Source organism: Ptychodera flava, chromosome 10 (assembly GCF_041260155.1).
Source record: "Ptychodera flava strain L36383 chromosome 10, AS_Pfla_20210202, whole genome shotgun sequence".
NCBI classification, from domain to species: Eukaryota; Metazoa; Hemichordata; class Enteropneusta; family Ptychoderidae; genus Ptychodera; species Ptychodera flava.
Window position 1 is genome coordinate 10236683 of NC_091937.1, and position 16421 is coordinate 10253103.

Here is a 16421-nt window from a genome sequence, read left to right on the forward strand (position 1 = left end):
CATACAGTTATGGAATTCATTTCTTAAAGCTGTTCATCTTAACAAAAAGCACTTGTAAAAGTTATGTGACTTGACCACCCCCCAATTTAAAATCGCCCTGACCACTTCTGCGTGTAATAATTCAGTCAATGCCAAAAATTAGTGAAACCATGTGGCGCCATTCATGTTGATTTGTTTACTGGATCGCCCACTAGAAACATAATAACTTGCAACAATTACAGGCTTCACGACTGGGCACTCCACGTCTGGCTTGTGTACATGTAGTGTAAGCAGCTGTTTGTAAATCGTTAGCTCATGTCTCGTTATTATCTAAATCCCTCAGGCTGGCAAAGATCATCAAATTTGATGCAGTCATTTCTGAGATAAAGTTATCAAACTTGAGGCAGCCATTACAGATAACAAGACAGAATTTTAAAGTTCATTACAAATGCAAATTTCCAGTAGCTTAACATGAAATACCAATGAGCTTATGCATTTAAACTTACTGTACCTATATGGTGGTTTAAGCAACATCTGTACAAACTTCATAAAGCTTGATGTGGTTTCAACTTACAAATATCTTAAATTGTAAAATATTATAATTGAACTTGAAAATTGGCAATTAGCTGCCATAGAACTGCTAGGGGCCTTTCACCAAGTTATATCAAGTATTTTATTATATGTGACGAGTTTCATTGCTTTTCGCGGTCATGCAAAGTATGCATCCCTGAATGCAAATTAGCAATAGCATTGACATGAATCTGCTAAACGACACAGAAAACTATAACATGTTTAAATTTGTATAACTGATATGTAAGCAGGTGCATCTGAAGCAGTTTTCCGAGATTATTATTGGGCAAATTAACATAAATTATGCAACTACACCAACGAAAAGCTGATCAGTTATTACCATGTATGAGCAATATCTATATGCTAATTTGATTCTAACCTGATCGGTCATTCTTGACATAAGGATGACAATGGCAGAGACATACAGACCAATACACAAACACAGACAGACAGACAGACATGAATCTGTTTGACTTTATCTCCCCGTGTGAACACGGGCGCTAAAATGGGATGTACACATCAACTCTGTTCTAAAGGCAACCATGAAAACGATTCAATATGAAAGTTTCTTTGTTCAATTTTAAGAACAATGACACTGAGACAGTCTTCCACGTTTTCTCCATATTTTGCTGCCAGCTCCATTCCTGGGCAAATTACATGTAGTTAGCGATTATCAATATGTGACCAGCCATCTCTTGATAACAAGATATAACCGACGGAGTCTAAGGCGAATTTTGTAGTTGAAGATCAATTGAAATTTTAGTTTTGAAGGTTTTGAAAAGGTGTACAGACGAGTATTAAAACAAAGGAGCAAGTACCGTGTATTTTGCCTTTTATTTCTTCTTGTGGATTTTGAACAGTGTCAACTCAAGATTGAAACATGTCGTGAAAATGTTTGGGGTCTATTGCGCTCGTGGATTTACTGTCATTTGTTCTTTCCACTAAAAATTAAAAGTACAACTTTGACCTATAACATAAAGATAAAATCATTAAGATGTCTAAGCCGAGTACACTGAAAGGTAACATCCTGGTCGGAAAACAGAAACTTACCCCCATCTGAGTGCATGTGTGTGCAGTCTTCATAATGATAAGTGTGGCTAGGTTCACCAGGAGCCCAGTTTTTATAGCCATTGACTGACCCATCTGTCCAGAAAAATTCCCCTTCCTGCAATTGATGATTGAAGGGTGTTGGTTGTCATAAGAAATGCACATGTGCTGTCGGCCCTCCACCAAGCAGGCAATGGCTATGCGTGGACAACAGATACACAGAAGTGGCCAATGGCGGATGTGCGCGGTCAGCGCAGTTAACAGGACAAGTTAAAACTGGTATGAACCAGTTTGAATCCACCAGAAGTCTCAGAGTAGCACTTTTCCTTCTACTGTAAGGAATTGAATTGTGGGGATATGGAAGAAATGCAACATCACCAATGGTAGTAAACTGTTGTGGAGATTGTCTGCAGCAGCATCAAACAGAATAAAATTGATCTTGTTTGAATGAAAATCATTATCTCGTTTGATAATGACATAAATTGAGAAGATTTTCCTCTCTGCTCAACATATCGTATTACAATGGACTAGTTGCTCGCACTTGAAATAGCGGCAGACAAGATCGACAGCTCGATTATACTATTACTTTAGTATAAATTTCATATGTGGTATACGTCAGACTCTTCTTACCTTTGCTAGATCATCAAACCCGATCCAAGTATCCTCTGTCACCATTGAGAAGATAAAAGCGTTCTCTTCGTTCGACTGAATAGAAGTTAAATGGCCGCCAAAAACGTTGGTTCGACAGTTATGGTCACGCGTCACCATAATTCGATTTGGTCGTAAATACGTTATAGCAATAACCGTTCCATTCCTGGTATCCAAATGGACAGCCTGTAATTTACAGATTGTTTCAACCTTTTCATACTTACCGAAACGATATTTTGATATTTTGTATCATAACACTTACACATGCATACACTTAAACACTGGCGGATATTACATGCTATATATGCTAACAACCTGAAACCTTTGGGATATTAATTCATTGCACACCTAAAGTATGAGCAGATTACGATTTTTACCTAGGAATACAAGTAGAGTGACTGTAATAGTCACTTTGAGTAGCTGATGGCAATATATTTTTTCATTATAAACAATGTCCGTGTATAGCTGGTTAACACAGACAAATATTCTAGGCTAATTTATGTATCATGAGTAAATATCATAGCACCGTTATCAAGAAATTCTTTACTAGAAAAAATATCTTACTGACAGTATCAAGAAAAGGGATACCAAAGCAAACACATCAATAAAAGTATTTTAATCACATATGATCGATACACTACAGTTCTCAACTCCACTCCATTTTATAGGCACAACGCAAGATCAAGGGTTGAGGAAAAACTTTTAAGAGGTACAAACGCCAACTTAAGGCATTTATAGGTTGCCAAGTTGTAAAAGTTGCTCAAGTCTATCGTATTTATACGTGACACGATTGACAAATTTGTATTTCAATATCTGGCTGCACCTTCGATGTGATACAACGAGTGCTGATGGCATTGTTACCTACAAACTGTTTGAATATCTCGCATCTGGAAACAATTCTGCACTTACACATCGTACATGTGACTTATAAACACTTTAAAAATAAAATTCCTACCATTTTGGGCTTGCACGGAATATACTACACCAAGTATACCAAGAATGATCCAAATCATTTTGTCAACCTGGGATAGAAGACAAACCTTAATTAAGAGCATAGTAAGTCATTTTGGACTTTTTGGCATAATTGAAGATTGGTTTCAATAAATTTACATTATAGGTGAATATAAATGAAATAATGTGAAAGTATTACTAACCTTTTCACTTACAGTGTGCTTTGGATACGACGATGCCTTGGAAGGTGGATATTGGTGTCTGTTAATCACACGATACCGCAGATGAACATTCACCGCATACATCAGCATATATGTATTTATAGGCGTGAGAACGATACACCTGAAATTTTATCACACACTAGAATTTTATCTAGTACAAACATGCATATTTTATCTACTCGAATGTATAGCCTGCCTCTGAATTCATACCAGAAACAATGGCTGGAAATACACATATTTCAATGCGCGTTTGTGCACGTGGTCTTGTTTGTACCGCCCTTATTTTGAATTCCGGATTTCGTCCACTTATCTGATAGTTCCTATGCTTCACGATGCTTAGTTTGTGTGCGATGTTTGATAGTGTGTGTACGAGCGTGTGTGCTTCACGAACTCTACATCGTGTGGAGAGGGCGCAGTCAGAATTGTAACATTTTAGCTTGGTTATTGGACAAATCTTTTTGAGATTGGGGATGTGGCTTCTCCGCTAGGTGATTGGGTACCGTACGTTGTGAGTTCGAAACCCGTTGAAACCATCGTATTCAAAACAGTCGCTCGGTAAACAAGTTTAATTATCCTGTTAGGTCATTTTAAAAGTTTATAAGGAGGCACTAAAACAAGATTTCAATGAAAGATATTTCCAAGAAAAAATTAAATGACCACTAAGGATCACACCAGTGGTTCTTAAATACAGACTTTTAACCTGTTACAATAAATACATTCCCTCCAAATGTATAAGGCTAGGGAGTATTATTCTTTCGGTTTCAAAATTGCTGTTTTCAGAAGAAAAAAACTGTATTAAATTTTATGCAAAATATGAAAAAAGATCAAATTTCACAGCGAGCAGAAACTCAAGTTCCCGTAACACTGATTCTCACAATTTAACGTACAAACATGATATTATTTCATCATTTCAAGGATTTCGAACTTGAAATTAGTTTTACCCGTTTTTCAGTCCTTTAATCTATCTGCGTCATAAAAACTCATCTGTTTTATATGCATCAGTACATTATTTATCGGTCTGTATCAAAATATGGCCGAGCTCATACTTGTCTATACTAATAATTAATATTAACGGCCACTATTCAGTTCTACCCTGGCTATCAATTATTATTTTCAGCATTGTAACGACAATCATATCGAGTCGACAGTTACCTGCTGACGTTTCATAAACTGGAGCCGAGACTGTAATGCACGTCATTGGGCAACATAAATTATGTCAGGCAACGTTTTTTAAAGATTTTATCAACATATTTAAACAAAACAAAAACCAGAAATACTTTCAAATTAAACGCTCTTCTTCGCTCATCAGCTTTCTCTGCTCGCAACCCAGGACGAATATACTTTGCCAAGGAATTTTCCCATGCGTTAACTCAAATGCTTTGACAAAGACTCATTCAAGAACGAAAAAGAGTGTCGATGGCATTTTGACTTTTCGGGTGCTCAATGTATGGTAATGCTCGGGAGGAAATTTAGCGGCTGTTTATTTGATAACATGAGCATGCACTATGTACACAAATATAGCTTCAATGTGACAATAGCACATCTTCACAATATATTACACATGTTATTTTGCACGTATATCATTACATTCCATACGTTTACATTATAACTTTTTGTTTTCAATTTTCCAGTGAGCCATGACCTCATTTCAAGTATTTTTCCGATTGAAAATAGCCGTATGTTGTTTTACCATTGTTATTCATACCTTCTAATGTATATGGTAATTTAAACCAGACGATCATTTGTAAAATAAACACTATTTTAACACATGATTACCAATTTGTTGACAGCGAAAAGAGGTTGTTATTTTTACAGAGAAAATATAGTCCCTCAATTTTTTTGCATTTATTTCTAAAAAATTTGTCACATTTTAGATTGAGCTAATCGTCTCAGCTTTAAAATATTTTATTAATTGCTCTCTATCATGTTTCACGTGTTTTGCCAACTAAAAGCATTTTGCAAAAGATCACATGCCATTAAATAATGTTTACATAGAAAGCCATGCTTAAGAAATTATTTAACGCTAAATTATGCAAATAAGTTATTATCAGGTGCTATCCTCTTGTTGGTAAATATTGTTGCTTGCACGTGAACAACAATTAATATTGAAGCGTTGGGGTATTGTTTTTCAGGTACAAGCGACAATGTTTACCAACAGTACCCGATAATAACTAATTTGCATGATTTAGAGTAAAATAATTTCTGTAGTGAAACAATATTAATATTTGCAGAACTGTATTCATTTTGAACATTTGGAATCAGAATTTTAGTATCAAAGCGATTCTAATATCTGAACGTGGACAGAACAGAAATCAGTGACTACGATGGAAATCTACTGTAAGGTAAAGCCGTCGATCTTTGCAAGATTTGCTGCAGTCTCGACCAAGTCGACGCTCCAGTCAGGTTGCAAGAAAACAATACACCGTTATGAAAACGCACCGCGAAATTGCTGTTTTCGACGACTGGCGTCGGAAAATGACAACTAGATGGAAATATAATGACACTGTGACTGTACTTAGAGGATAAACTCTGCATCAATATATTTGCATATGAATAGAAAGTTTCCTTTTGTCAGTCAGTAAGCTCACAGCTGATGCAAAGGTCATTCACATCATATCAATGCGAATTATACAGAATCTATATGTAATATGTAATATGTAATATATAATCTAACTGTTTCTTTAAAGATAGATCGACAAATTTTGGGAATATGTATAATAATACCGGAACGCTATGACCTCGGAGGGCTTTCTGTGGCGTTCCGAAGTTATTCCATAAGGGATACAGTGTATTCTGCCGCCATTACTTTCCGAGCGAAGCTAGGAAAAGAAGATGTGGCAGAATACTACGTATCCTCGGGAAATACCTCTGGCACGCCATAGACCGCACTCCGATGTCATGGGGTTCTGAGATATTACTGTATAAACATATGCATATTTAACTTATGCTAATCAAGCAAAGTAAATTTCTTATAAGCTTAGTAAACGGTGTTCGAGTGCAACGTGTTGTGAGAAAAGTTACCGTTAAAAAGCGAGCGTTTATGATTTATTACATGCCATTGTAAACCTAGTGAATAAAAATGTAAATACTCGAAAGCGTTGATTATAGTCTTTCATTATAAAGATATACATCTGCATGTGCTCCCGCAAGCGGAACGGACACACTTTTTCAGACGTTGGTTTTCTCAAACAACAATAATGTCAAGTTGGATTGAATCTTAAGCTTCAACTAGTGACAAACAGCGCGGCCAGCATTATATCTTTAATTTCTAAGTACAGAAAATGGTTCACAATATCTTTATGCCCAACAGTTGGAAGATCATGCGCATCCGGTTGCATTTTGATATGTGCGACATCATTTGCACTGGGCATTTTACGGATTAATATAGTAGTTATTCAACATAAAGTCTATTCCATGAAGGCCTTTGACTGGTTATCTCTTTTTGCTACAGAAGGTAGGAAGTGTTAATTTCAATGCTTCTTCAGCTCACTTTTAACCTGCCAAAACAGATGACTGATGACATCCTTAATCTTACAAAAGTCAAATTACTGAGGGTCAATATATCTTGATCAAAACACAAACTCTAAACTATAAAACTCAATCAATGAGAAGAAACAAAAGCAAAAAAGGCACATTATTGAAGGCAAGAACTCACAAACAAACAAATGATCAGCAACGACACAGTGACAGCGTCTCCGTCACAGGCTTGAGCAAGTCAAAACATAAACATTCTAAAAACACTGTTAGAAGAACACAGCCATCAAATATGAACCTAGAATCAGGTAAAGTCAGGCGACTGATGGTCAACATATCTTGATCGAAAACACGAATTCTAAGATTACAAAACTCGATCAATGAGAAGAAACAACAACATTTAAGATACATTTACGACGGCAAGGCTTCACAAACAAACAAACGAACACCAAGGACGCGATGACAGCATCTTCAACGCAAGAAGAAAAAATTGAAAGAAAGACATTCTAACAATACTTTTAGAAAATAAAACACACAAACCAAATACAACATAAACTCAAGCGACTGATGAAGAAACATCTCAGGGTTCCGAAACAAAAACGACAAGGATCATTTTGTCTCAGACATAACCGATGCAGCTTCTTCTTGCCATTGCACGCTCCATACAATGATTACCAAAACACTATATACAATAGAACACAAACAAACAAAAAATAAACCTAAAAACTTGCATAGAAAACGGTACACGCCAAACATCATGCAACAAAGAAAAGACACTTAAGGTGAAGTACTACGAATTACGTCAAAATTAGGTTGTGGTGTCATTTTCTTGAAACTTTGCACAAATATTCTTGGAAGTTTTGCAAGTGCAAAATGAAATAAAAAATGGGGGCCACCACGCTCATTTCCATGGAAACGGACGTTAAAATGGCGTCGTTAGAAATATATAAAAATGATATAATTCACTTAAACTAAAGAAAGCAATTATAAACGCTTAGAAAAGGAGTTAATTTTAATAAATACCAAGACTTAAGATCATATCTATCGAATGTATAGTTTTCATGATGTTTGTAAAGAAATTTTAACATAAGTATCGATTACAAAATGACGATGTCGAAATTATATCACTACATAATTTTCGAACTTTCTTCCTGTCGCTTTGAATGGTGTCATTTTGACCAAACTTGGCGAATAAACTCCTGACATAATACCATTTAGTTTACACTTTTAATAAAAGGGTGTCACCACGCTCCTTTTTACAATATCTCCAGGTGAATGGGTAATATGCGCCATGTAAATCGGAGAGAAATGTTAATTTTTCGCTCATATTAAATAAAAACCAGCTTCCAAGGGGGTCAAAATATGACAAGGTCATAGGTCACATGTATTTTAAGAGACTGGGTCAAAAAATTAGGTAAAAATGCAATTTCAAAAATGACAGGTGATGTTAAATACATGCGCTACAAAATAACCCATTTGCGGCAGGCTGGAAATAAATCTGCGCAGAAACGTTCTAAAGAATGTGCGCGTCCAAATTCGGTGCACTTTACCTTAAAACTAAACACAATCAAGTACTTGATATGTGAAGCCATTTTCCCTGCACTTTCTTTTTCATTAACAACACGGTCCCATTTTGCTAACCAACCATTCAACCCAACTAGATACATGTATGTCCCATCTTTTTCAATCACTTCCTTGACAATTCCTTTGGTCCACCAGTTACCATCGTCAAGAGCCTCTACTTTAAAACCAACCAAGAAATTTTCCATGACGTCTCAAACGATGCTATGCAGTTGTAATACTTGTCAGTTTTGTGTAACTGAGACCATAGACATAAAAATACACGTCCGGGCCATAATCCAAAAGTGGCCAATTTTGTGTGGGTGCAGGGCTGGAATGATTGTGTTGACATTATTATTTCGTTCTTTTATTTACATAAATAATGAATAAATGAAATAAAATTAGAAACAGAATTAAAATGGAAACAATTGAAACATAATGAAAAAAAATGCAAATGAAACAAATGAAAAAGAAAAAATGTAAAATTAAATGTCATTTTTGCTCACGTGTTCACACATGGGCTTATGTCATAGCGATGTCTGTCTGTGTGTGTATGTGTACGTCTGTCTGTCTGTCTATTTACACTTGCAAAAACGGATTAGATTTTGGTTAGTGTGGCTGGCATGTTAATGAAGTTATGCAATGTCATTTTTTCCGTACAATGGTTTCCCTATGGAGGCGGTAATGACAGTGTCGACATATATCAAGTTAATACATAGCTCATTTGCATATTCTATGAAGTTTTATCATTAGTCATATAACTCTGATATAACTGCACTAAATTTGATGAAGTCTGCTGCAGATACTGATCTGAATGATATCTAACTGTGGTGTAAAGCACTTAGCAGTGTCAAATTAATTAAAAGTTCATTTGCATATTTAATGAACTTTATCATAAGATATATAACTCTGAAATTACGGCACCCAATTCAGTGAAACCTGCTTCAGATATTGCTCTGATGAATATCTAGTTGTATTGAAAGCATTGGGCAGTCTCAAGTTAATAAATAGCTCATTTGCATATTTTATGAAGTTTTGTAACTAGTCATCTAACTCCGAAATAACTGCAAAAAATTTGATGAAATCTGCTGCAGATACTGATCCGACAGATATCTGACTGTGTTGTAAAGCATTTAGTTATGTGGAGTTAATTTAGGGTTCACTTGCATATTTAATGAACTCTGTAATTAGTGATATTACTCCAAAATTACAGCATTGGAAATGTTTGTTTAAGTTAAAAACATGTGATTTTGGGTTTTTCACTTAAAAAAATATAAGTAAGAATTGGCAGCACCCCTAAGTGATTTGTTAACGGCACTACACAGCTGGATATACAGGGGGAAAAATCGTGTTTTGGATTTTTGAAATTCGCTTTTGTTTCTGCAAAGTGAGCCTTCGAAGTGTGAACTGTCGGATTTTTGCATATATTATCGGCTTTTTATCACGTTTGTCAAGTTATTGTCACTTCCGGGGGGGTTATCAAAAATCTAAAACACGGTTTTTCAGGTCTTATCATGAAGTGTTAGCATGTGAAGAATTTGGGAAATCCTCCCAATGTCCCATTTTTCACACAAAATCGCCGAAAAAGTCAGATTTTTATGTCTTTAAAAAAATTCATTCGATCTGGGTCTAGGTTAAATATGGGCATCAGATTGGAGGATTTCTGACAAGTCCTGAACACTAGTTCGGCTAAGATGATGAAAATTGTGCGTAGAAACGAGAGGCTGGGCAGCGTAAGCGGTGGATACTATTTACAAGATAAACACTAAAAAGATAATTCAGGGCATAATCTGTTTATCAAATACGTATCTAGCTTATTATTATATTAACTGTACACTGTTTGGTAACGGTTAGAGTCTTGTTACAAGACCAGAAAAGTCTACTGTCTATGGTCATATTTGGCGAGATCATATGGCATAGCGCAAGACAGCAGTGGATATGAAGGAAAGCCCCGGCTTCTTTCAGAGTCGTTATAACCGTTGTTTTTACAGTCTGGAGTATACTCTTTCTACCATTTCGCTGACATAGATGGCATTGCTGATGACCGTGAACCTAGTCTGTGGTAAAATTTCCTTAAGGTAAGGGAAGTTTCGGCGATCGTTTCTGTGTACTGTGTTTTCGATCGGATGGATGATTGTAGTCCTACGGACCGGCGCTACTCAGCCAACACGACAGAAAAAGCCGGCGCACGGTCCGCGGGCTACTATTGATATGGCCTGCGACCTTGAAATTTTGCACAAAGGAGCTTTGACGTATGGTTTACGAATGTTTTTAAACAGAACACAGCTGTACGACAGGACGTTGGAAGAAGGCCATCGGAAACTGACTTTGAAAAACCTTGTGAAAATCTTTCCCAAGAAGAGACCAGAATTTTTTATAAAATTCACAAGGTATGCCATCAACACCAGGTGTTTTGATTTGCAATGTTCTTGAGTGCAAAGGTGTACTCATCAAGACTAATGGGTTCATAAAGTTGAGTAACTTTGTCAGCAGGGAATTGAGGGAGATCATAAAGCAAAGTATTTTGTGCTTCAGGTGAAACAGGCTCAGCAGTAAAAAAGGTTTTAAAATGGCGAGTAGGCTGACGAATTTCTCTCTGATTTTCTGTAATTATATGATTTTCACGTTGGTGATGAGTAATGGATTTACGACAGCCTTTGTTTTTTCAAGAGAAAAGAAAAAAGCATTTAGAAGCAAATCTACACTGACGATCAACTGCTCCTTTGCACCAGAGCGTTTATTTTCTGGCCTTTTACAAAAACACTTGCATAAGCGCAAACACCACTTGTATAAGCCCAAACGCATATTTACCGGTTAATTGATCCCACCAGAAACGTGCTTACATATGTAAATATGGATACCTGAAGCATCAGTCTCCTAGATAATACATCAAGGCGAGTAAAATTAGGTCGTTCACATTACCAAAGACTGTTATGATTTGAATCCTGTTCTCAGGATAAAACATTAGGTAGTTGTAAATTATCCTTCGTTGCTGTTAAATGTAACCTTTGGAGACTGCATTTTGAAATAAACAGCAGTCGAGCTTGTATTGAAATATTGCCAATAATATATCTTGGTTGCCATGGTAAGGTAGAATAAAGAATCGAGAGAGAAAAGCAGTAGTTCTTCGGAAGTGAGAAGGGAAAGAAGCAAACGAAATAGCGAAAAGGGCAACTCATACGTATACCTTTTTATTCTCTTCTAAATTTAACTTTTGTCAAACATTGATTAGAATTGTGTATCGAAACGTTGGTTATGATTTCTTGCAGGTTCCTGGCTGCAACTAATTTTATTATCGTTAATGTATTTCAAAATTGGTTCTCGAACTCGGACGACAAAACAATGGGACCAAAGTTAAATATTGTCAAAATTTTCAGTCATCAATATGCAAATCATTAACGCAATAGAATTCAAAAATGAATCGCCATACATAAATACAAACATACCTACATACCTATACATATATACCTACCTACCTACCTACCTACATATATACATACATACAGACATACAGACATACAGACATACAGACATACATACATACATACATACATACATATATACATACATACGAGCAAATGAGATGGAAATTAATGACACACGTAATAAGATAACCTCTCTTCGGTATATATAGTATTACTTATATCAAATCTAAGTTAAAAATTAATACCGGATGCCAATATTGAGAAAATTTGACACATTACCTACATGTTCATTAAATGAATTCATCACTGTTTAAGACGTACTACAATTCATTTTTGCTATAAATGAAACGTGACCACCTCTAGTATAACAGTTTCTAAGGAAAAGTTTTTAAAATATTACACAAAAAATAACTAAAATGTTTTTTAAAATGTTTGACAAGTATAAAACGTCGAAGTGTGGAGGAAAGAGTCAGTTTAACTACAGCCATTGAAGTTCTGAATGGACTTCGGGAATACGCTCTGACAATAGTAGATGTGAAGAGCAAACAGTGTGGCAGTTTAAAACGGTTTCCAATCTTCAGTAATTTTTCGGAACACCACGTTTCGGACTGACATGTCTCTTGGAATGTCAATTTGACTAACCCAGGATGACGCCACACATCCGCCTATTTGATAACCTCCGCGACGCCGACAGCAGAGCTAATAAAATCTTCTGAAATGTACTGAAGATTGGAGACCAGCTGGACAGCCTCATTCGTTACTCTACACATCTAAAATATTTTATCATTATTATACTACTTCAAAGGGGTATTGCAAGACAGCAACAGAGTAAATTTGAAAACGATTCGACGGATGACATCTGAATAAATTTCTGACAAAAACAAACGATAAAATGAGCCACCTAGATTTTTGTATTAGAAATTAGCCTCACTATAACAATATGACAAGTATGGTCATCCCGACAAAGCTAAAATCATACTTGAAAGCTGTCAGATAAACACTATGAAAGAAAAGGTTTTAATGAGTAATAGCAAAGCTACCTAAACACATTTTTGAATATGCAAAGTGGACATACTTTCAATGAAGGTTTCTAAAGAAAGTTGAGCAATATTTAATCGGACTAAAAATTCTCAAGTATATCAGTATATATTTGCAGTTTTCTGTAATAGTAGGCTGATGTCTTGTTCTGGAGCCATGCAGCTACGCTGTTACAGTTGTTAAGTTGGTTGTATAACTACCTGAATGACTGGTTTTATGCAAAAGACTTTTGTTACAGATTGTAAGTTTTAGCACAATTACAAACTGAGTAATCAAGAAGTGAAATAACTGCTGATGACTTGACATGTCAGTCCCGAAACGTGGTGTTCCGAAAAATTACTTTTTGACTGGTTTGAAGTTGTGTAAATGAATTGCACGTTGACCTGTCTCACATAGACACAAGACAAAATTCGCAAAGAGATGTTTTGCAACGTTTGTCAATCGCATAAACAGTAAACGTACGATGATTGTCTGAATCTTTTGCAAAATTTCGCACTAGACTTGCGATAGCATTTGAATAAGCAAGACAAATTCTTGAGTCATCTCAGCAATCCATTAAAGTCAAATGCGATAAAAAACACCTTAAAACGGAAGTTTGAACCAGGTCAAAAGGTTCCTGTTCTTCTTCTGATGGCTGACAAACCACTTCATGCCCGTTATTTCATTTACTATCTAGTTCATAAGTAATTGAGGGATCTAATTTAAAATTACATCTTAATAACTCCTGACTAGTTGCTAACAAAAGAATTGTGCCACATAAATATGCTTAAGCCATATTTAGATATGGCTAAACCTACTATAACACAACCTATCAGTGTAGTAAGTTCAAAGCATTATAGAGGTAGTAATAGTGAAACTGACTCAATCGGAAATTCTCTAAATTCAAAGCGGGATCGGTCAAACTCCAGAATCCAGAAAACCTGGATGTTTGGGTCTAATTTGGAAAATCTCAAGCCTTGAATACAATAACAGGTAAAAGAACTGATCAATGAATATGAACACTTGTTTTGAGATGTTCAAATGAACACAAACATCATTTATAATGATGTTGTTGTCAGCGACAGTAAGCCTGCGAAACAACATCCATATAGACTGAATCAAATAAAAGCAAAGTACCTCCAGGAAGAAGTCAAAGATCTGCTGGACAATGAATTTATTGAACTCAGTAACAGTAACTTGAGTTCACCATGTTACTATGTGAGAAAAAACTGAAGTCAGCAATTTTCTTGGAAATGTATTACAAAACTAAAACTAATCACTAAGTTAAGGGATAAAGTACAAACTATAAAAGTTTACAGGCTAAGTCTCTCATTTAAGACAGCACAAAGCTCCAGAGTTGAATCAGACAGACCGATGAGTCAATAGTTCTTTGGCTTGAAGGCTTGAGGGTGGTCTATACAAAGTCCACAGTATAACTCATGCGTGGCTGTGAAGGTCATAAAAGTCTTGAAATTAACACTGCTGGAGTGATCTCAAAATCTTGAAGTAAACACGTCTGTGACGCGTTGCCAAGTTTCTTTCTCAAAAACAGTTTATACTCAATGATTCTATCGAACAATCTATAAGTTCCATTGATATGCTAATTACTGTTCTAAAAATCTTCACTTGCAGTAAATACGACATTGAATTTCCAGAAAATTCTAAACATGACTGATTGAATTCAAGATCATGGAGGAGGATGACCTCTAAAGTGTTCTGAAGTAATTAAACTCAGGTCATGAGTGGAAAAAGACCTACATAACAATGCATACTTGTGCCAAAACTGATCGACGTGTTTATCTGTGTACTGACTACAGAAAAGCGAACACGCTCACAAAGACAGACACTTTCCCAATCCCGAGCATTGATGACTGCGTCGATCAAGTGGAAAAGCAAAGTATCTGACAAACGTTTTCTCAAAGGATTCTTGAAAGTGACACTGGTGGATCATGCTCGTGAAATATACTCCTCAGTTAACACCAGACGGATTGTTCCAGTAAAAGGTAATGCCATAAATATTTGAATGAAAACTGACAGACATTTCTTCAAATGCTTAACGACGTCATATTTGGGTTAGAAGAATGTGAAGCTTACGTTGGCAATTTTCCAGTACAGCGACACCTGGGGGGAACACACCAAGTTTTTTGAAAGACTGAGCAAAGCAATGTTGACTGTTAACCTCGCCAAATCTGACTTTGATTGCAATTAATAAATGTGACCTACCTTGGATATACCGTAGGATAGAGTGAGGCAAAACCTGTCTATGCCGAAATCAGTGCCATTTCAAGGTTTCCTATACCAAGACACAATAGATGCACTTTCTCAGTATGGATGGCTACTACCAAATGTCTCGACCATTACTGAGCCTTTGACTAACTTACTTATAATGAAAGTATTACAGTCTCTTTTGTGAGAACAATGCCAACAGACATTTGATACACCTAAAGCCATACTTCAAATTGCTCTAGTATGGTGGCCTAGAGTTGTCACTAATAAAAATACGTCTATATTATTATTGTATTTTGTTTTATGTCAAATATTATTTAAATGGCGATTTTTTACAACCGAATTCGTGCGTAATAAGTGATATCGAAACAAAAACAAAAAACTATCGCAAATAAGTCAAAATAAATTTGAAAAAAAATAATGTTTTGTTTCTTGAAAAGGAAAAAATCAAACATTAGACATTGAAAACAAAATCGTTTACATTTTCTGCCATCTAGCCATTGAATCTATGTATGTAAACATGGCCAATACCAAGGGATGAACCATCTGTTCTCCTGGGGGTCTGGAACATTGTTGAAAAAGATTATCGGCAAATGTCAATCAAACATCAGCCAGAGAAGGCTTGACAAAAAGAAAAGGTTGGAATTTGGGGAAAGTAATATTCAAAGGACTAGGTAAAAACATAATGCTACTACCTAATCAAACTTCTTGATAGCCAGGATATCAAATTGTCCACCACTGTTGTATTAGTGCACAAATTAACAGTGAAGTTTTTCTAAGTTGAAGTTGTCAAGTTAGGTCAGAATTTGGAAAGACTAGTCAAGTTCACTACAGTTAAAGTTCTTCTGTTGATCTCAATGTCACCATCCTTGTGTAATTGGTTTTGTAAGTTGTTCCAAAAGTGTTCTAAACCAGTTGTACTGAAGAAAACAATGTTTACTTTCCATGTAGAGTTTCTGAGTTAATGGTTATATGTGAAATCTCTCCATGTACCTTGTGTATGGTCAAAATGTAATGTTATGTATTTCAGTCATCGTCATCTATAGTTCATGAAGAATCAAGAAAAGTTTGATGTGTGCCATAAAAGATGACATATTTGTTATTACATAACCTGCCTTGTTGATTGATTGTCTTAAAATTATCACAGAAGTAGAAAGAGGACAAGCAACTAATGACATTGATGTAACATACTCAGCCTGAGTGCCTGTGTATTTACAGTAGTTTGCTTTGAAGTATTGACATTAGACAAACTAGACACATTGTCTAAATCAAGGTGTTGCCAACACTGTCGGTGCAAATAATA

At 35.8% G+C, this 16421-nt stretch overlaps 1 protein-coding gene across 1 annotated transcript in view; it reads right to left on the reverse strand.

Moving 5' to 3' along the window:
• Positions 1 to 1068: 1068 nt before the first annotated feature.
• Positions 1069 to 16421, reverse strand: part of LOC139142995 (alpha-N-acetylgalactosamine-specific lectin-like) — a 28825-nt gene continuing 13472 nt past the window's right edge. The window contains exons 4-5 of the mRNA XM_070713187.1: positions 1600 to 1714; positions 1069 to 1193 (exon numbers count right to left, since the gene is read on the reverse strand). Of these exons, the coding sequence (XP_070569288.1) occupies positions 1069 to 1193; positions 1600 to 1714 (240 nt within the window). The remainder of the gene's footprint in view (positions 1194 to 1599; positions 1715 to 16421) is intronic.